General features: G+C 38.5%; 1 protein-coding gene across 1 annotated transcript in view; it reads left to right on the top strand.

The window, feature by feature from the left end:
• The window catches only part of CNTNAP5 (contactin associated protein family member 5), a 248,404-nt gene extending 226,686 nt beyond the window's left edge, over positions 1-21,718 (top strand). Inside the window, exons 20-24 of the mRNA XM_088519572.1 lie at positions 7,968-8,098; positions 9,292-9,376; positions 16,772-16,990; positions 20,515-20,586; positions 21,485-21,718. Of these exons, the coding sequence (XP_088375698.1) occupies positions 7,968-8,098; positions 9,292-9,376; positions 16,772-16,990; positions 20,515-20,586; positions 21,485-21,681 (704 nt within the window). The 3' untranslated portion in view covers positions 21,682-21,718. The remainder of the gene's footprint in view (positions 1-7,967; positions 8,099-9,291; positions 9,377-16,771; positions 16,991-20,514; positions 20,587-21,484) is intronic.
• Positions 21,719-22,828: the final 1,110 nt, after the last annotated feature.

Below are 22,828 nucleotides of genomic sequence, written 5' to 3'. Positions count from 1 at the left end.
TTTTTTTTTTCTTTAGCATATGGTGCTCTAAATCTCTATCTGTGCAAGACTTATTTGAAAGGAGTAGCAGCCACAACATTCAGCCAAGGACTCTAGCAGATTTCTTTATCTGCTCTCCAAAAAGAGAGAACTGACAGATCTGTTTCATTAGCTCAATTTCTGGAAATATTTGCACTCACTGAGATCATTTTTGATTACTGAAGGGCCAAAATATGCTCTGGACACCCACAAGGGAAAAACAAGGGAACTGTAATTGGATTACACGGAGCAGGAAAGGCAGTTCATAACTGATCTGTGTTCCGCATGCAGTCAGGCAGCCTTTGAACTCAGTGGTACCTGGCAGAAAACCCCAGACTAATGTCTTCAGATAAACAGCTAGGAAGAAAGCATAGGTTTCCTTTTGCTCCGAGGAGGAGTTTATCACCTGTAAAACCTAAGCACCTAGCTCACATCTTAGGAATGAAAAGTCATTTTTTTTGGTGTATCTTGAGATGCTCAGAGGAGCCAGGGAGAAAGCCAAAAGAGACTAGCCACAAGCTCTTATTTTTAAATGGAAACTGCAGGTGTATATATGCTATTTAGCAATTTTGAAGTGAGGGTCTTTTCAGAACCCATTTTTTCAGAGTTTTGGCCACGGGGTTTGCAGGTAGCTGATTCTTTTGTTCGTAAGTTGTGAATTATCTGTGCTGTGGATGTAGAGAGCTGTGAACAGGCAGAACTGCCAGCTCAGGTGCCCCCCGTAGCAGTGTGGCGCTTTTCACACATCACAGAGCCCAAGTTAACCAGTCTGGCAAGAACCAGCCTGGGTCCAGGCAAACCTGTCTCGTTTGTTGTATTCCTAATAGCAAGCTAATTTTTCTCCTACCAAATCCATTATGCTGGCTCTTCCATTGAATAATTAAAAGGTAATGTTATCCTTTTTTTTTTCTTTCCCATGATCAAAATAGAAAGATTTTCAAGATATTTATGAATAAATTAAGAATTGTGGAAGTATGCATTTGAAGGTAAAGTGGTGTAAGTATTTCATTTTTTTCTAGTCTGCTCAGATCACCTTCTTCCATATTACTCTTTCTCAGACACAATGGTTATTTGTTAGGCCAGCATGAAACAAGTCCTTGCTTGAATAGGTACAGCCAAAACTGAAACAGGAATGATTGAAAGGTATTAATAGCCATGTGGAAACTTATGGCTGGAACCTCAGTGAGGACAGGTTGGCAGGAATTCCTTGGTGTTTTTCAATAGAGAATCTCAGTCTTTTCCCCCTGTGAGCTGTTTGCACAGTTAGCGATAATGCATAGTTTGCAAAGCCAGAGTGAATCTGTGGAATATAATTCATAGGATGATATGTTACCTTTCATTTACTGCGAAAAGAATAAAGGCTCTTCCTGCCAGCGTGACTGCTACACTAGCCTTAAATGAAAACTTCAATGTAGGATCAAAGTCTGACAAGGAGCTTCTTCCGTGTTCAAAGACGAGTAAACCATAGGCCCTATTCAGTGTCTGTCCAAGAGAAGACTAATTACATCTAGTATGTGTTTAAAGACAGGAGTAGAGATCTGAACATCAGATCTAGTAGTATCGTGTAGGTAGATTTTCTTAATGAAAGGCCTTAGAGTAATTTTTAAAATACCAAAGAATGTGTAGATTTCTAATATCTAGTAGATAGAGGTTAAAAATTACTAGAATCAGATTCACCATTGAAAGGCATATAATTTCAGGAAGTTTTAAATGAATCTGATGTCCTTTCTCTTGTCTTCATCTTTACACTGAGTTACCTCCAGGGAAAAAGTAATTCATACAGTTTCAGTCTATGAAGAAAATAGCAGCCAGTTCCCATTCCACAAAAAAGTATCTCGGAATAGAGCAATAATGATAATACTGACTAATCATATATTATTGTCCCACATGCGTGGAATAGCCCTGTACCCATTTGTTTCATTTAGAGAAATGTACTCTGAGACCATGAGCATAACCTCTGTGTTAACTTGCCTCCCATTGTTTGCATTGAGCTCTATGACTATGTTTTTCTGAGTCATCTCTTACATTTTTAATGTTCTCTAGTTTTAGAGCAAGAAACCAATTCCTTTTTAACTGCTGGTCAGCCAGTTTTAAGCCAGCTGGCTGCTGGTAGATGCAGGACATCTACCAAGGTTAAACACACCTGCCAGTCATGTAAGGAAACTAACCACCGTTGCTGTTGTTTATGTGACGTTGTAAATCTGGCTCCAGGTGCCTACTGGCATTACAAAGTGAATTAAATCTTGGGCTTCTAGATAGACTCCTTTTTCCTCTCCTTTTTTCTTTTTTCCCCTTCTCTTTTTTGTTTTTTAAATTGAAGAAATGCACGGTGAAGCTGTGTTGTTATATAGGCAGGCCTGAATATAATCTGTAAGAGCTGAGCACCTCAAGCTTTTGAGTAGAAGACATTCAAATAGACAACTTGTTGTCTTCATTGCCCTAAGAAATGACACAAAGTTAGGAGGTTCCTTGGCATTTTTTTCCTTTTTTACTACATAAAACACTGTCATCCGAACACACCCAATAGCTGAGCAATCATATCAATAAACATATTCAGGGCTTTTATTCATCGTTTTCTCTGGACAAAAATGTGCAAGTACTTTCTTAGTTAAAAGCCACTGGCCGCTTAAGAGAGAGGGCCTGTTATTTTGAATCACCAGCTGCACTTCCACTAAGCAGTAAATTTACTGAGTAAATGTCCCTGAGGAGATACTGCTAATTAAGGAGCAGGTTTCTTAGCCAGCTGTTCCTAACCAAGAAAGAGGTAGTTTATTTTTAAATATCTAGGCTGTAAAGTACTGAAGCTGCGGAAGGTGCAAGGGAGGTAATTTGTGGTAGAGATCACTGAAAGTGGCCATCCGCTACTGTATAATGGGGAATAAGCAAGCAACATTTCCACCTTAAAAGGTGCAAATTGCTTTCTGGGGCAGATTTTTTTTTTCATCACAGCAATATCAATAGTTGTGCTAATATTCCCCACCACTTGTTTAATCTGTGCCTTCCTTATCTTTTTCTTTTAGCAGTAGTGCAGGTGAGTGCAATGGTTAGCATGTGATAATCTGCCAAGGGCAGCAGCCTCTTTGAGACAGCTGCATGGTAGAGGATCAGTCAGTCCTTAACTCCAATGTTTCTGGGGCAGTGAGATGTGCAGGAGTTATCTGAGGTCCTAAGCCTAAGAAAATGTGTGAATGTTTCACACACACTTTCATTTCTCTCAGATTGGCATTGTCAGCTGCCCTGATTTGGATAATTTTTCCTGATGTTATGCAAGCATGGCAAAAGTTGTACTTTTTTAACATGTGCCACCCGCACGTGCTCCCTGAACTACTTCAGCTTCTCTGAGGGGAGCTAGATATTTTGCCAGCTGTTCCAGCTGGTTTAAGTCATTAAAAAGTGTTACTGAAGTTGTTATAGATGTTAGGTTTAATCTGGGCTCATTTAAAACCAGTTTCTGTAAGCAAAGGTCTTGCAGAGATGCCTCAGACTCCACGTATATGTCATTCCCTTCCTTGCCATTTGGTTCTTCAAGAAAAAAAAATAGTGTAGGGCCTATAGTCCTCGTGACACATGTGACAAGAATCTTGCTTATGATTAGTAGACTAAATTCTTGGGATCCATATCTTGCTTCCTGCAGGACTGCTCCAGCCTTTTTATCAAATACCCAGCATGGGGTGACATCTTGCAAGCAGCAAAGTCTTTTTCTGAGAGAGAAAACTCACTGTAACATTTTCCTATTCTCCTTTTTTTTTTTTTTTTTCAGACAATGATTTAGAAATTACTGTTTGATTTTCAAAACAATCTTTTGCAGTCCAAGTCTGATGTAAAGTCACTGGGTATAGGCGACAAAGCCATCAGGTGTTTCTGACACCCTGCTTCACACAGGCAAGAGAAAAATGACTCTCCTGTGGATATGTTCAATCAGAAAAGGATCCAGACATGTAATGTGTGATATCATGGCCAAGATACTTTTTCACACTGTGTGGTTATGGAACTGAAATCTCTAACAGCATAATGTCCTTATTATCACTAGACCTAAGAGCTGCACTACGTCTTTCTTGTCCTCAGTTTAAAATAAATAAATAAATAAATAAAAGGCAGTTTGAAAGCATCAGGCTAGTCCTATAGCTGCTTGGAGGTTGGTTATACTTACAGTGACCATTAGTGTACTACCTAGTACTAACCTTGGTCTCTACTGCTGGAAAAGTATATCCTGGGAGTGTTTTTTTTTAGAAATACCATCCTTTACTTAAGCACCAGCATGGGATGGCATAAACACTGCCCTGTCTCTGTTTCCCACAACTTCCTTCTGCACAAGGGGAAACCCTGGGAATTCTGTTAAAACAGGTCTATAGCTGTTGTGTATCAGCAGAGAGTTGGCACTCAGTCCTACAGTCCTGGGTAATATTACTGCAGGTTTCAGATGAAAGACTACAGGGCTCGTCACAAGCCTGCTTTCATAGGGTTGGAAGTCTCGTCATGCAGCATTAGGCTCCACGAGGGCTCATCTCCTCCAGAAGTGGAGGAAGAGATTGTCCTGTGCACGGTCACCCTGCTGTGCCCCCCGTCCTGCCCAGGCTGCTCTTGGGACTAGCGCAGCGTGTCTCTGCACAGTGGCACCGTATGCCCCATGTATCCCTATAGAATGGGATGACTGCAGTAATTAAGTGTGCATCTACTCTTACCTAGCACTGCTTGGATAATATCCCCAGAAAAAAAATTCTCAGCCCAAGGCCAAGAATGTGATACCTCCATCTCTCCTTGCTTCCTTCTCTTATGGACTTAATAGAAATTGCCTCCAGCCATTGTATGTATATCAGAGAAGGAAGAAACCACAATAGGGAGTGTCTTGCTCAAGGATTATGGCACTCCAGGTGTGCATGCTCACACATAGGGAGCTGAAAAGAGGATGACAAGCATGACTGCAGCAAGAATGCCAGAAATTACACTACTTATGATTAGTGTGAATCCCCACTGCGAGGCAGAAGTGATGCAAAAATTAGAGTACGTCTGGTTTATGCACAAATTTTTATTTGCAGTTAGTGACACTGGGAAGATGTGATGGTGAAAGTCAGTGAACTAGATAATGAAAATCCAGAGGCCAAAAAAAACCTCTCAATAATAGTTTTAATTAATAATCCATTTATTTTTCCTATGAAGTGTTTCTGTGTAACAAAATGACTATGTAATCTGTCAGACAAATAAATGATTCTGTGCTCTGCCAAGAGGAAGAGGTTTGGTACTGAATGCAAGCCAGAATCAGCTCTCAACTACACTGGTATAAATTCCAAAGTAAAGCTGGAGAGATGATCTCATGTACTTCTGATTTGTACTAATGCAAATTTGATCCCAGGCAAAATAGCAACTTGCGTTCAGTGTTTTTTTTTTTTTTTTCCTTTTTTTTTTTTTTTTTTTTAAGAGCAGCTGTCCAAAAAGAGTTGTCATTGGAATTCAAAAGCAGTTTGATAAAATAAAATGCTATTGAGTGTCCCATTTAATGATGTAAAGTAAAATTGTGTCAGTATAGCAAGTAAGATCAGTTCTTAATGGATGTCAGGGACATCCTCTATTGTCTCGCAACAAATAAAATGATGATTTCTTTTTTAAATTGCTTCTCCTCTGATGAAGTCAATAGGTATATCCCCATATAGATACGTCTTTTGCAGGATCTTTTAAACATGTGTGTGCTGGTTACTGTTAATGACTTGGGTACAGTAGTGCCGTTTGTATTTTATGCGCTGATGCACACACATAGCATCTCAAAAGAGCAGACAGGTATTTGCACATGTGAACTAAGCAGCTAGTATGAGCTCAGAGACTAAATCTAGGCCCTGCTTCCTTTTTCATGTTCCCCACCTTGCTCTGCTTCAGACATGTGGGATTGTCTCACCAGGGGGCCTCTAAAATATTTATGCTGGAACATGGTTTTCAATTTGGACCAAACTGTCCCATCATTTCTTACAGTGAGTCTCCACTTTTCATGTGTGGCCTTCTAGATTGTGTGTGCAGGTCCTGCTGTCATTATGTGCCAGTTTGAAGATATCCCATGATTTCTTGGAATTCTTTTCTCGTCATGAGTCTTTCTAGAGTTCCTTCTTGATAGATGTTTCACTCAGTACTGGAAAATGGGATTGTGCTTCAAATTTGGATCTTATCTCCTTGTCCTGGTCAAGCAATGAAGGGAGCTTTGCACTGTGATCCGGAGTAACTGAATCAAGTCCTGTAATATCATATATATCACACTGAATGATTTATAAGTTTTTACTGACCTTGATCTATTCAACAAATTACCATCTTACATTCATGACTATCTATGAGCAAAACTGCCTTTTAACTATTTTTCTATTTTTTTTTTCTTTCCACTTTAAAGCCTCACCTGATCCAGTAGACCACTCAGCTAAAAAGCCTTCATCCTAGTAGCTGGTTTTCATTTTCCCTCTTATCTTTGGAAGCATAGTCTCCATCCTGCAAAGCCGGGAGAGAGACAGTGTTCTTTTGAGATGTATCAAATGTTGCAAAGGGCAGTTAAGAATCTGAGCCACAAACACCCTGGCAAGGAAAGAGGAGAGTGAATGACCTTGACTGGACTCTGCTCCAACCTGGGAGGGCTTCTAGACCCATAGGGTGGCAAGATTCCCTCTCTGCAGCAAGTTTATGCACAGTTTTAAACTCCTTTGTAAAGTGAATTTACAGTAGCTTGAAGGACAGCTCTCTCTGATTTATCAGAGGTTGCTGATAGGGGCTGCACTGTGACACGTATGACAAGTGTTATCTCTGCAGAGGTTTAGATGAGTCCTAGAACTAAACCTGTGTGAAATCATCCCTCGGTGTCAATCCTTCAGTCAGCCCCTATCACAGGTAATGTTTGCCTGTAGCCATCCACAAAAAATCTAGTGATGCTTGGACTGTTTTGAACTTGCTCTAGCAAAAGCACTGAAATGGAAGGAGATAGGAGTTTTTTATGATGATTTTCAGAACATGGAATAGATGAAGGACCGTCTGCTTAGAGGTTGTGGTGCTGTCAGCATTCATTTTCTCCTTACAGACTGTAATGAAGTAGCCCCGGGGAAGCTTTTTAGCTCTGCAATACCATAGCTATTCCAGGTTATTTGGTTACTGTTGTATAAAAAGAGCCCCCAAATTCAGAGATTTTTTTCTCTCCCTGCTACTGAATTCCCAGAAAAATAAATTTGAATGGATTTTGTATTTCCTTTAGTCATTTGTGGAGAGATTAAAATTAATATTGAATTCCTCAATTTCTTGTGGATCGTTACAGTACTTTTATTTATCAGAAGCACTGTGCTTTTTTTCTGCAGAGACTGAAAGAGATGTTTGGTATTCATTCTTATATGAATTTTTGCAAATAGGTTAAAAAAACAAGGTTGAAATATTTTTTTCTGACATCATTTAAAGTGTATCTTTTTTGTGTTTCATGTAAATCATAATGAATCTGGGCATTTCAATGTTTTAAATGAAAAGATATAACCTGTATAGTTTCCCCTGTTGTCTGCATTGCCTGTTGTGTCTTGATGAAAACAAACGGTAAAATCCACTAATTATATTTTAATAGAGCAGAGCAAGACCTGCATGCCCTCTGGTGGAGTGATCCTTCACAGGCTAATATAGATCAGAGCTTGTGGACAGACAGACTCTCCTTTGATATACTTAATTACTCAATTACATTATAGTTCTCCACAGTAGAGTTTGTTAGCTAGTAGGAAGGGAAACTCTTCCACTGTATCTGTCTATTTTTTTTCATACTACAAAGCTTGAGCTCTTTCCCTTCAGCCTTTATTTCTTGCCTTTTAAAACCCTTGTTGTGCCTTTGTGATAGAAATGAGTTATATATGTTATATATGCGTGTGGAACATATGTATATGTTGCTTAAATATTCTGAGCTGTAGCACATTACAGACACAGGTTTTATAGGTAAACTGTGCTCTGCTTTTAAGGAAGTTTACAGGTCCGATACAAGCTGAGTAAGGATGGGCTCCTCATTTTCACCATTGACTCTGGAAACTTTGCCAACCGTGAGCTGCACCACGTGAAGATTAACAGGGAAGGCAGAGAGCTCATCGTTCAGGTATCACATCTGCCTGCTGTGTCTTATTTTCACGGCTAGACTTCCTTGTGTGTGTTCAGTGTTAAATAATAATTCATGCCGTAAACAGACCCACTGGTTTAAATGCTTGCTCAGCAATAGGAAACAGGTTGCACCTTGATCTGATGAAACTAAAGCTGGTTGAGCTGCAGAGCAACATCAGAGTGCCTGGCAGATGGGTTTCCTATAGAGTGACCTTTATTTTTTCTGTGACAATCTGTGAGTTAGGTAGTATTATCTCACTTGAGATGTATGCCCCAAGGAAGGATGTGACCCACACGTTACATCTCCACAGCGGAGGAAAGACTGAAGGGATGTGGTGTGTGGCTGTCCTGGGCATGACCATTTACCATGTCATGTCCCTTTGAGGCAAATCTGGTCTTCAGTGCTCTGAACCAGCTGTGACAGTGTTTCAGTAGGAGACGAGAAGCCCTACTCTGCTCTATTTCCTTGCACTGCCTTTTATTTCCAAGGCAGTGAGAAAATACCGTGTTGCTGCTGCTTTCCTTCCCAGGCTAATTTCAATGGTTCAAATTATAAAACAAATTTGCTAGATCTGGATGGCAGTCATTAAGAGAGAAGAGAGGCAGCTTCTCAAGAGAAGTCATATGTGAATGAAGGAATAGAAAGAAAAGGAAACGTAAAGCTAACCATGGTTTTTCCTTCCTCTGCTACTTCCATTTCTGGGTGGTAAAATGATCCACAGTTAACATAGTGACTACTACATAGGCCTGATTATCTAGGAAGGAGGCTTATGCTAAGAGTCAGGGTTTACCTCAAGTACCAGTCTGCTATTGTCACACTGCGCTGTGGTTTTCTTCTATGCAGAACTAATTCTCCACAGTACGTTTCTAGAGAGGCCTCCTTTGATTGTATTCTGTAGTGAATAAGATGTGGATTTTGTGAATCAGGGGGATTTCAGTGTCAAACATTTTAAGCTTTTCTGCAGGGGAAGTTTCTTAAAAGCCCATTATATGACTATTCTGGTGCACCTTTCAGCTTCTTAGGCAAAAATCAAAGCACACTCACTTTGCTATCTTTAGAACCTGAATCACGCTTGGAGGCAGGAATAACTTGTTTGCGGCTGAGAGCATTCCCACAGTTTTGCAGGACAGAGAAAGCTTTGGGGTGTCTACACGCTCTTATAATGAACTAATTTTATTGACCTCTTCCAGGTTGATCAAGTTCTGAAACTCAAGCACAACTTTTCTGAGATTGATTTTAAGGCCATCAAATCACTCACCTTGGGCAAGGTCACAGGTATGTTCTACTAAAAATATTCCTGATTCATCAGTTATTACAGTGCTGCAGTTACCTGCGTTGTGTGCTGGTATTGAGTGAAATTGGGTGGCTTTTTTTGGGCTGGTTTTAGCTGTGAGGATTGGCCTGAGCATTCCAATACTGTGATTTATATCACAGTATATTCCAATACTGTGATTTATATCACAGTATGCGTCAACATAAAAAAAATGGCAACTTTACTTGTTTGCACTGATAACAATATTAACTTCTCCCACTACTCACTCTACTAAGGTGACTCACACTCCCTATGTGGCTGCACCAGGTGGTATCTTACCCCTAATGACATCATTTTGGTGACAATAATTTGCTGTGATCCTCTGGAGGGTCAGCTCTGTTTCCTAATGACGAGGAGAAGGATTCTGAGCCTTCTTCCTCTCTACCCATTTTTGTCTGTCCTTTTCCATTTGAATTCTGCAAGGAATATTTTTGTTACGTACTGTACAGAGGCGACTATGCTGCCTGCTGTGTCCATGGATCTTCTTCATCTTGGCCCTTTCATGCTGCACAGCCACTACAAGGCCCGTAGAACTTTGCCAGAATTCAAGAAGTTGAACACTCCTATTTTGTTGTCAAGCGTGTCATATTGCTTTATGTAAGTTTTTTCATTCATTCCCAGTAAGATTCTAATTACTTCCTTGGTTATGGGCATTTTAGTCCTTTAGAATTGGACATCCATATCAAATCTCTTTCTGTTTCATTATTGAAATTTATATGCTTTACAAATAGTGGCCCAAAGCTGCGGAATTGGTAGCTAGACAGAAATAATAGACATCCACTAGTGACCGCTTGTAAATTATAATTTTATGTAATGACATCAGTGCATTATGCATCATATTTTGCTAAGCAGATTAAGGACAGGAACTGAGTTTTCCCCATAATTATAGCCAGAGTTCAGAATGCAGCAGTTTTCTAAACCTTTGAGGACAGGTTTGGAGGAGACATGACACTTTTCAGACCCGGTCACAGCTAAGTTAATATCTCATTTTGCTAATGGTCACTTGTAGTTCTGAAGGCCTGGAAGAGCATTGCTCATCATGATCTCCACCTTGAGTTCAGCTATGGTTCTTAAATCAATAAACGAGAGCTTTTCTGAAAAACAAGATGGAACATAGCGCAATGATTTCAAGCCAGCAAGTTGGTGTAGTGCAACTCGGAGAGAGGCTAGATTTATTCACAAAAATAGAATTAGTTTTGCAAGCAAAAGAATTTGACAAAGCCATAAAGTCCAGATTCATCTCCAAAAGTATGATATTCAGTACCACTGAACATCACAGACATCTTTTGACATCATTCAATGGACACATCCTTCTTCTGTTTCCTCTTCCTTACCCCAAGATTTCATGAGTGTTTTTATTAGTAAGAATAATAAAGATGGGAAAAGTTATTAATTACAGCTCTGTTTAATGATGGCTCAACAGGTGAATGCTGGTAACATAAGCCAATATCCTTCAATTTCTTCTTTGTCATTGTTTTTTGACCTCTTCCCCTCAGTAAAAGGTTAGACTTCCAGAGGAATGGGATGCTTGCAATTAGATCTAGACTTTTTAGAGCATTTGGTTTGGATACGAGTGGAGTTTAGGTACCTGAAGGCATTCATTAAGAACACAAGAGTCTCATACTAGAATAGAACTATATAGAAAATTGTACATGTCCTTCATATCTGTGCTGCCCTCTTCTGAAGATCTGTCCTTCCTCCTCTTTCCCTGTCACAGCACTGTTCATTTCTTGCTCCAACAGTCTGATCCTGGCTGCTTAACCAGCTATATCTCCTTGTCTTTTCTCACTCCTGTTCATTTCCCACTAGCTGAAAAATCTCTGAGAGAACTTCCAGCAGGAGATCATAAAAGATTAAAACCTCTTCGTTGTCAGATTTTCTTATGATAACCATGTTAGCACAGCTGTAGCTCTTGAAAAGTGAAGTTTTATGCAATGACCGATTTTTAAATTACCATGTGGTTTCTTTCCATTACCCTTTCTTTAGTGAAAAGCTGCTTACACGCTTACTTTTTCTGTTTCTGAAATCTGCTATATTTTCCAATGGTTTCACTATACCTAGCTTTGAATTCCTGGAAAAAGCCCTCTTTTTAAACCAGAGGGGACTCACCTGGAATTCAAAACTCTGCCACAGCCTGCTTGAATGACCTTGGGCAAACCATTTATGTGCAAATGTTAAGGTAAGTGGGCATTTTATTCCCAATGAAACCAATCTGAGCTTTAGTATCTCTCTGTTCTCTATCAGTAAAGCATGGATAATAGAACATCCCTGCATCAGAGGGGTGCTAGGAAGAGAAAAGCATTAAAGCCTCTGAGCAGTTCAGATCCCTTGGTAATGGGGCCTTTGAAAGATTGATCTAAATATAAGTGTGTCTTTGAAGACAAGGGAATAGAAAGAAGCAGCATTCAAGTAGCCCATAGACCTGTATTGAATTTGTCCTTACAGTGTTCCATAGTTATAGAGAAATACTGTTTTCTTGCCCTTTTTATTTCACCCCTACAACACCTACACCAAGGCACAAGAAGACCAGTCCAAAGCTCATCAGTATTAATGGGAATCTTTCCGTGGACTTTGGTGGACTTTTGAATTCAGGTTTCGAGTGGGTCGTACAGTTTATGGGAAGGCCTTAGTGAAATCTCAAGCACAGTCCCAATTCACTTGTTTTAAGCATTTTCTTGCAAAGATGATACTGCTGTGCTTCACCATGCAGTCTCTATTGACAGTCTAACCTAATGCTGAAGTCGATTCCACTTTGAGCAAGGGAATGCAGTACATGACTTCTGGAGGTGTCTTTCAACTTAAATTATTCTGTAATTTTCTGAATTCAGATACAGATTTAGTCAAGGTACATTTACATATGTTTAGGTTTTATCTAGAAGATGCTCTTTTCTCAACAGAAAATTTCATTTGTTTGACTTGATTTTGTCTAATGATTTGCAAGTGTTTGAATAATAGTTCTACCTCATAAAGTGTGTAGTGTTGAAAGGAAGAAGGAAAGAATGAACAAAAAGATCTGAAAGAAGCTCTAGTTCAGTGCTGGAGTTCTTTATTTCCAGTCTAATATGGTTGCAAGGCTAGGCTAAATATCTTGTTTATAAAAGGACCATACCAGGAAAAAGATATGTTATAGATATGAAATTATCTTTCTAGTAATCCAGTAAAGCATTTGGGAAAATGGAAATAGTTACTCAGGATAGAAGAGGAGACAAGTTTGGAACCGAGAGGGCAGCAGTTAAAAATACAAACTGAGAAACAACTGGCAATCGGGCACTTCAGGCAGTCTTGAGTTGTCTTGAAAAGGAGATAAAATTCATTACACTTTTGTCCCAGCAAAATAATTATAATGACATGTTTGAATTGCTGTTTGCCTGAATATCATATTTTCTAAATAAGTGTCCAGGGTCTTCTGCTTCTCTCCAGAAGTTACATCTCTAGTTTGAATTCCTACTACTTGAATTGATTTAAGGAAAGCATTTGGGGGGGGGGCATTGTTTGTTTTTCGGGTTTTTTCCTCTTTTCTCCATTTTCTTGAATATTTTCTTTTTACTATAGGTAGCATTTTCAGTCCATTTACAGGATTACACAGGGCTGGCTGTGATGTGACAGATTAGGATTCAGATATCAAGGTTTCTGACACCTACTGTATTTCTCATTGCCAACCTAGAGCAGTGCTTTATTCTCAATGACAAACAATCTTGAAGAGAACATACATAAAGCATGTATGAAATTACCCCAGCCGAGTGTAATGGGACAAAAAATTTCAAATATTTCACAGGGCACAAAATGCTTCATTGCTGTGAAGCAAAACTTGGAGTGGTCTACTCATTCCCGTGATACCAAGGAAAATTTGAGAGAAAAGGGCCTGAATTTTGCTCTTTCTATCCCTTGAAGTTTCAAAAATCTCAGAGATGCACTGAATGCTTGGACCTTTATCTCCAGCTGAAGTTCATCTTTTCCTCTAGAAAAGGCCAGACTGTGAAGGAAAGGCTGGTGGCACCCAACATATTTAATTAGGAAAAAATCTTTGTAATTTTCAGCCTGACACCTTCATGACAGGTTCATACCAGGAACCGAGACTGTCCTAAAGTGGCTTTTTTGTAGGTGGAATCTAATCCAAGTTATGCTTTCTGCCCTTTATGAATTGATGATTAATATCCGTAAGGCTCATTGAGGCTGTCCAAGGGCAGAGCAGTATATTTTTGCAGGTAACTACAGAGTACCTGCTAATGAACTGTATTTTTTTTTTTTTTGAGACAGATGCAATGTGGAGACTACAAGATTATCTTTTACTTTTAGATCACTGAATCAAATCTAGTGACAATGACCAAGCAGTAATCTCGCCAATGCTGTTCACCACCTTGGCAAAATGAGGTGACACATGTAGTTTAACTTGCACAAAAATCATATTTCTATTAGGCTTTAAAAGAGGCCAGTTGGTTCTTCAGCACGCAGAATGAATTATCTTTTCCACCTCTATCCACTTTAGCTTGAGTAATTAGAGCACAGACATTAAAAAACTAATGGTATGTCTGCTCTCACTGAAGTTAATAGGAAAATTCACATACAGAAATGATGGGCCTCCTTGGATGTTAGTAAACATACTTGTAAACTGGCAGCCATGGTTTAAACTTCTTACTGGCATGAAATTAATTTTTAGAAAGAATAAAAAACATTAGATAAAGGTCATGATCCCATTTTCTGTAATGTTATATTCGGAAAGAAGGCCTTTTGAGTTACTTTCCCTGCACACACATAATATTTTGATTTCTCTTTGATTCCATTTCTCTCTCATATTTATATTGTCCTTTATTGTGTTTTAATTTGCTTATACATTGCTGAGCAGCTTAATGCTCTGACCTGGAGAAATTCAGCAGAATTCCATTTATGATGAAAATTATTCCTCTTTATTGAGCTATTAACATTTTAAATTGTTTTACAAGTTTAAAATTTTATTCCAAGTGTGTTGTAAATGGCAACAGTGGACAAAGAATCAGCCATAGAGCAGAATGTCTGTTCTGGAGAGCAGGCATGAATCAACTGATAAGTGATTTTGGTCTGATCAGAAAGGTTTCAGAAATATAACCATTAGACCTAATTCTCATTTTCAAGGAAAGTCACTGCCAATACATGAAAACCAGATAACAAGAGAGCAAGATGTGGCATTGCGGACAGCTTTCAGAGGGTAGATGGAGGGTTCAGCCGGAAGACAGACCAACTTATGTACAAATCAGCCGAAGAGTCATTTCCTAAAAATGTGGGTAAAATGAAGTTGTGGGGAATGAGCAGTTGCTCAAAAGCTGAAAAAGACTGTCTTCTCACCATGCCGTGCAGAAATCACCCAAAGTGACTCAGTCTCCAGGTCTGAGCATAGAAGGGCAATACTAACATGTCAGAATATCAGACCAAACAGTCAGCAGCAATTGAGTCTAATTTTCCAAGGCGGTGAAGTGCATGAAAAAATTCACAGAGTTGCAAGGTCAGAGGAAGGCCATTCTGACATCTTATATGACTTTGGTACAACACACGCCTCGGAACTTCACTGAATTATTACTCTAACTGAGCACAATGTCACATAATGAAAAGACATTTTGTCATGATTTAAAGACTTCAAGTGGCAGTGGTCTACAACCTTTAATAAGCCTTTCACATAGGTAGTCATGCCATAACCACAGATTTACATTATCTGCTTAAGAATTCAGAGGGCAGCACAATTAGTTCTCACCCAAGTTGCACAGGACTGTCCTTCAGTTCAGTGAGAGCTCCACTTTGGAAGTTGTAAGACATGCACCCAAAGACATATAGCAAAGGAAACTATGGCTGTGACCACAGAAATTTTACCATCAGACTTTCAACTTGTTCTCCACTTGTTTGATTTCTTTTTTTTTTCTTTTTTTTTTCAAATTTCAAAGCCTTTCAGCAGTGAATCTTCTGATTCTTATTTGTACAAAGCTTACTTTGACAGAAGACTACTGAAATTGGTCCTTAATTTGACTTAAAAAAAAATAACCTTCAAAAGTATTGTATTTTAGACTTTACAAGCTGCTGTACCGTGAAAAGCAAATTCATTATTTTTTAGGGTTTACCTTTTGCACAGTGGGGCAGAACAGAGCAATTTAGATTGCCTGATGCTTAAAGGATACAACAAGTTCACCTTTTGTGCCAGAGCTAAGAAAACAGGAAAGGCTGAGAGGTAGGAATATTTACAAAGGGTTTTGTAAATTCAACAAAGATGGCAAATACTATAAATCGTTCTCTCTAGTTTTCCTGTAGAAAGTTGGAGATTATTCCTTGACTGCTTGTAACAGCCCCAGCCCAAAATCTCATAACAAGCTTGAATACAGTGCCAGCTACACTCTTTTGCATAAAAGAGGCATGTATAGTTATGTAGGAAAATCAAGCATTAGTTTTTTCCTAAACTGTTTTGACTGAGGGCTTGTAAATCGTCATATTTGACGGTGATGAAAAAAAAAAATCAGTCTTTCTTTTAACATTTACTCTTCGAAACTCTGTAAGTAAGCTTCGAAAAGCTGGAAATCTTTTTCCAATGGAAATATTTACAATATTTTCAATTCTAAATATATATATGTATATTTTGGCAGATGATTTTGGATTTTTTTTTTCGGATGTACTACTTTGGGTTTTGTCGTGGTTTGTTTGGCTGACCTTGATATAAGGCTTATCATATTGCAGATCTCTGAGCAGTGTGAATTTCAATTTCTGGAAAGTAAATAAAATAAGAGCTTCGAGTAAAGAGAAGATGGCTTTGCTGTCCTTCACTGACTTTCTCAAGCAACCTTTGATCTTAAAAAATTCAGAGCCAAATAAAAAAAATGCGTGCCTTGGAATTGGCTTTCTCTTTCTGAATTCAAATGAATACAGACACAAACTAATTGCACTATGTCATCTGCAGCTGGGTGAAAAGCAAGGAGATACTCCATTTGGTTTTGATTTAGATAAAATAAGCGTCAGTTTTGCATTTTATTTTATTAGCTGGACAAGTCTAGCTCGATGAGAGCCTGGCTCATAATTAGAAGAAATGTTACTAAGAGATTCAACAAAATTAAATAACATCTAATGATGCTATATTTATTGTCAAGGCAGTAGAGACAATGGGACGTAAGCTCAGTGCAGGCTTTTGTATGTCTAAGCCAACTTGATTCAACACAAATAGTATTGTAGGAGAAGGAATAGGGGATAGCCTTGCAGGCCAGGCTGCAGAGAACTCATAGGACTGAGGAAGAACTCCCACAGTTTGGATGAAGACAAGTAAATGAGCAGACAAGGCAAAAAGGGGATTAATTATTTTATGTGCCTTCCTAAAACAGGCAGTTCTGAGAGTGTTTCCTGTTGTGCTGCAGATAGTTTGTCACTGGACCCCGAAGTCTCCAAGGCAAATGCCTATGGCTTCACCGGCTGCCTGTCTTCTGTTCAGTACAACCACATTGCTCCGCTCAAGGCTGCCCTACGTCATCCCAGCGTTGCTCCTGTGACCGTCAGAGGCTCCTTGACTGAGTCAAACTGTGCATCCTTAATGGAAACTGACGTGAACACCGTAACCACAATATATTCCTCATCAGGTATGTTATGCCAAGAAGGGAATGAGGAATTTAAAATAACATGGCAAATAGGTTTCCTTGCTTTTTTACTGTGGCAAAATTGTGGTGATGTAGACATAGATATGGATAGTTACCTTTTCTCTCAGTGTTTAGAGGGTTAAGAATGGGCATTCCGACTAGCTGAGAGCCCTTTAAAAAAGCATTGTACTAAAGCAAGTATAAGACCAAGTTTCTGGATTGCCAAAACAGCGTGGTGGTTATAGTAAAGAAGTCCCAAAGCTCCTCAAAGCTTCTCCAAAGCTGTAGTAGAAACTAAAGAAACTACCCATGATCCATCCACTCTAGATAGCTTCAGTGCTGTTGCTTGAAGAAAAATGTGTTACCATGATTTCTTATCCTGTGGTGATCAGCAAAAGAAATCATATGACAGGAAGCTGAATCTTCCCTGTCCCTTGCCGAAAGGAACAAGAACCTCTTGTATAAAGCCCTGGGCATACGTGCATCACTTCCCCCAAATACTTGTAGTTTGTTCTCTCTAGCTAGAGGGAAGGAGAATTGCTTGAGCTGTGCTACTAAGACGATCCCAACAGTTTGCTTGTCTCTTGCAATCCTGAAACTGCCTTCTGGGAATCTTAAGTGTTTTGCGTCTGTGTATTTGTATGCAGAGAAGGAAACTCAGAGCAGCTGGGAGTGTTGTCACCAGATATGGGCACAATCAACATGCTGCTTTACTCACGAGTGGATGTGGCAGGATTCTTAATAACAAGAAAGGGGTACACACTATAAATTATTTTTTTGGCCCTTGAGTTATGAAGCCACTTTTTCTTCTTTGATAACTAACAAAGGTCTGTGTTGTGTCTTAATATGATTCCTTTGACATTTGTACTGGCATCAAATCCCAATTTCCTGCAGCTTCTGCCTATGATATTTAACAGAAAACAAATTATGCTATTAGCATTCTGCATAGGGAAAAAGGCTGCTGATTGCTCTGTGGGCTAGGGCTGCTGCAGGCTTCTCCCCACCCACCACCCACTTCTCCCCACCCTGGGTTGTCTGACTTATCTGCTCCAAGGGACTAAAGAAATGTGACTTGTAAATAGCGAATGGATGATAACACTGCAAACATGAACTCCTCACCTCTTGATCTGTCACGTTGATGATCTAATTTTTCTAAAGGATTTAGAAAGAAGTAAAACCTGAGCCTTGCGTCTATAGGATTCTGCGATACAGTGCAGAATATATAAGCTTTAAATATCTAAGTCCAAAGCTGCCAATCAATTGCATTCAAGTGTCAAGGTTAAGCACTGTCACATCAGACGCGTGCTATTATTATTATAAAAGCTCCGCCCTGTCTTTGTGTCTCTGTGCTTTAAGATATAATTTCTTCTCAATATGATAAATTAACTTACATTACGTCTCAACTATTCACACTGGATTTGATTTAAGCTTGAATAAGATCTTTAAAACAAGTTAGTTCTGAAGACTTTATGTACTAAGAATACTGGGTGGTAGATTCTTGTAAAAAAATCCAATTTATATCAAATTATACTTTGTAGAGATGTACTTGAGAATTGCATTTATGTATGTGAAGGACACATTTTAAGAAATAAAAATAAGACAGTTAAAGATTAACTTTCAAATTTACTGCTCACATTTCAATTCATCAGTTCCCAGTTTCTCATTATTGAATGTCTCAGAAGAAAAAGAGAACTTCAAAGTTGTCTGTACATGTCTATGTCAATTTTCTAATGTACAGATACAACAAAAAAGCCCTTGAGGAAATCTCACTTCAAATGTGTGGAAAAAAAAGCTTTCTGTGTTTATAACTTCAAAACAATTGAAGCCTTTTCCTTCAGACAGAAATATTTGCTGTCTTCAAGAAACTTTCCCAGCAAACTGATATTGAATAAAATCCATTCACTCACAGCTCAGTTATCCATACATACTTTCTGATTAGGAAATACAAAATGAAAGGTGTCTTACTGTGATTTGGTATTTCAGAAAGATCTGTAAATCGCTTTCTTCCTTGTATGAGACAAACTTGCAGAGGTTTGGCACATTGACTGCATAAAGATTTTTGATTTTTACGATACTGTTTTTAGCATATTAAAACTTTGAAAATGCCACAGCAGATTCGGATGTGTGAATGGTGGAATTTTAAGAACGAAATCTTGAGATATCTGTTTTGACCTGTCAGATCTATGAACCCTAGTTCTTTATTATAGATGGTTTTTGATTATTGATGCTTCTATCCTTAAAACTAGCAGTAAAGTTTCATCTTTTAAAATGTGAAAGGTTCTTGAGACGGAATCCTTCTGCATTTTGTCATTGGTAATAGTGGAGTGGATATTCTCTAGATAGAGAGAATTTAGGAAAAGTGCTCCCATTAGGAATCTAAACAACTCAGACACTCTCATCCTTACATATAAAATCTCACATAACTATCAAAGTTTTATTTGCTTGAATTAAAACTGTCCTTGGGAACTAAGTATCAAAATGTGGCTGAATGAGCTACTAAAGAAAGGATGTTCAACTGCATTAAAACTTGAAATATTTTGCATCTCTCAGTCTTTCCACCTGCATTTGGGAAAATCAGTTTGGCCAAGCAATATACTATGTAGCTGAAGCAGTCATCGCTAAATACAACTACATCTGGTATAGGATATAGGGTAGTCTGGAGACTCATAAAGGGAAGAAAGATAGGAATCTCATCAAAAGGAGGGTGAGATGAAAGAAAAAAAAATACTATGAAGGTAGAGAAGAGCCTTATTTAACTAGCAGTAGAAAACATGAAAAAAACATTCTGAAAAATACTGGACCAATGAAGACACATTGCTATAAATCCAATGATTTCGTCCAGGGCTTGGCCGCTCAGATTTGGATCTCAGTTTGAAACTCTCAGCATATATACTGGACCTCACAGTGTTTTGGCAGTATTCATTTATAAAAAGGGGAGAAGCGTTCTGCAACTTTGAGTAGCTTTTAAAATAGGAATTAATTTCTGAGCCCTCTCCATTTTGAACCCAATTTGACCACTGTGGTTCTGCAATAGAAACAAACGTATCTCTTCTAAGCAGCAGTCCCAAGCAGATACTGCATCTTTTTATTGGATTGACATGGATCTACAAATGTAGGTCATGTCTGTGGCTGTCTGGCCTTTCTGTACTTTTGTTTCTTTCTGATATTGTTTCTTAGGTATCAAAAAAATGCTGGGACTGAGAAAAGCTCTTTAATAGGCTATATGGTGCAAATATCTCTTTATGAGTCTTCTACAGATATATTGAGAAGACTTACAGACACTTACAGATGTTAGTGTGTGCTTTTCTATTTCCTTTTAAATGTATCCTTAACAGATTTTGCTCCTGAAGATGTGGGAGACGAAACTAAAAACACGCTTTCTTTTTCAGAGGTCTTTCTGCTCCATTTCTCCAAATTACATCTTTTGAAAACAGATTAGAATTCATAAGAGTAAGACAACACTTCTGCCTAAGCCACAATATGGTTGATCCAATAAAATAAGTCTTGTTTTGTTTAACTAACTGCAGATCCTTTTGGGAAGACAGATGAAAGGGAGCCTCTCACCAACGCAGTCAGAAGTGATTCAGCTGTGATTGGAGGTAACTGCTTTTAACACTTACAATTGAAACATAATTCTATCAATGCAGTCATGTGGAGTACCTTATATGTGGGCTCTATTAATTTTTTTTTTTTTTAGTTATCTAATGAAGGTATGGTATTTACTGTATACGTATAAAGCTACCTGAATAGGCACCTGCTAAGCCAATACCAACAGCACATGGTGCAGGGTACTGTCCAAAAAAAAGGCATTATGCATATTAAAGAACCTAAAAATGTTCTAAAAATACAAAATAAAGTCTGAGACCCAGCTAACTTACATTTCTTTTGCGTACTACTCTGGCGAGAGCATCAGTGTAGTAGTATTCCTACTTTCTCTGTTTCTTGAGCTTTATACTTAGAACTTGGTTCAGTGGAATTCTTTAGTCTCATGGAAGCACTTACACACTAGAGAAAGTTGTCCTTAAAGCTTCACATGTGAGTTTCATTTCTCTTTTAACAACCTAGAAGACAATTTATCTCTGTTTATTTTAAAGAATGCCCTGTAGGAAACTGCTTTTGATAATATCTGGAAGCTATAAACCAAAGTGTACAAAGCTCATTCCAGGTTTCCAGAGATAACAAGAAAGAAAATGCAAGAGCAGGAAGTTGTGTGAGCATAGAGATGTAGTTTCTAAAAACTAATCACACTGACCCAACCTTACTTCCAGTGTCAAATTCCAGAAGGCAGAATTTGACTCAAATTTAGAAGGTCAAGTACATCAATGTTCTGCTTTGTCTCACCTAAGGTTCCAAAATAGAAATAGACACTATCAGGGAGAGTATGATGGAGGCAAATAACTATGTACAGACTAAGATGAATTGATTTATTACTAAGTGTTGTCCACTGCTAATTTATTTCTGATGCCTTCTCTTTCCTTTTTTTGCTCTCTTCTTCAGGTGTAATAGCAGTTGTGATATTTATCATCTTTTGCATCATTGCCATCATGAGCAGATTCCTCTATCAGCACAAACAGACACATCGAAGTAGCCAGGCAAAGGAGAAGGAATACCCAGAAAACCTCGAGAGCTCCTTTAAAGCTGACATTGACTTGCAGAACACAGTGAGCGAATGCAAACGGGAATATTTCATTTGATGGACAATACAATATCTTCTTATTCTTTTTCCCCTACCATTCCTTTCTTCCTTCTTTTCCTTCCTTTTATTCCCCTTCCTTTATTTTTTTTTCTTAAAACCATTTATTTTTTGCTAAATTCTTTTTCGTTTGGAGAAAGACTGCCCTGCACAGGAAACACCAACAACAGTCACAGTGCCTCATTCTCTTCACAAAAACCTGTTACAGTTTACTTCTGCAGCGCAAGAGACCCGTTATCCTACCCTACACAAAATAAGATCCATATACACATCTGATTTCTTCTGTAAGTTCCTGGACGTTTCAAGTCTCTTTTTTTTTTTTTTTTTCCCCTCCTCCTTTGGAGCATTTAATTAATCACTTTTACATTAGAGCTGGACTGTGTAAAATAGAGTAGCTGAATACATAGCTCTATAGATGCTGGGACAGGTTAGAGGGAAAGAATGAGACCAGAACACCTGGCTTATTTTACAAACTCATTTACACCAATCATAAGGAAACAGCCAAATGCTGGTGAATGAATGAATTGATGCAAGTTCATTGACTTCAAAGGTGTTGCATTATTTTTTACCATTTGAGAAGCTGGTATGAGGTAAGGGAACATAAATGAGTCATTCTCATTAAGATCCCTCTCCCTCCTGTCCTTTTACTGTAACTTTTAGGCTTACCAATATTTTTCCAACAGGATAAGTATCAACAAAATGTCATTCCCGTGCACCTCTCTCACCTCCATCTCATAAGGCTGGCTAAGTAGACCCAACATACTCTAGCGTAACTCAAGCTGAAGCATGGAAAATAGTAGCTTGAATCTCCAAAGGTTTTAGGAAGTTGCTAGGACTTAGGTGCTTTATATTTGTCTGAAATGTTAGAAATACAGCATATACCCATTCATCTCTGAGGATTATCATTCACTGAGGTTAAACACTCTTGCCATTGTGACAACAAAAAAAACATATATCAAGAAAGAGTAAAACAGTTTCAACTTAATCACCCCTTCTGTTAGTTCTCATAAAAAAAGGAAAGAAAAAAAAACACCTGCTCAAAAACCTGCATAAAATTGGAGTGGGATTTCCAGTTGGCAGAAACTGGAATATCGAAAGCTGAATGCAGAGAGGTCTAGCATGGCATCTAAAAAGGTTGAAATTTAATC

Source organism: Tinamus guttatus, unplaced genomic scaffold (assembly GCF_059628265.1).
Source record: "Tinamus guttatus ecotype Peru unplaced genomic scaffold, ASM5962826v1 Tinamus_guttatus_pri_ptg000060l, whole genome shotgun sequence".
Lineage (NCBI taxonomy): Eukaryota > Metazoa > Chordata > Aves > Tinamiformes > Tinamidae > Tinamus > Tinamus guttatus.
Note: the sequence above shows the minus strand (reverse complement) of the source record. Positions and strands in the feature narration are given on the sequence as shown.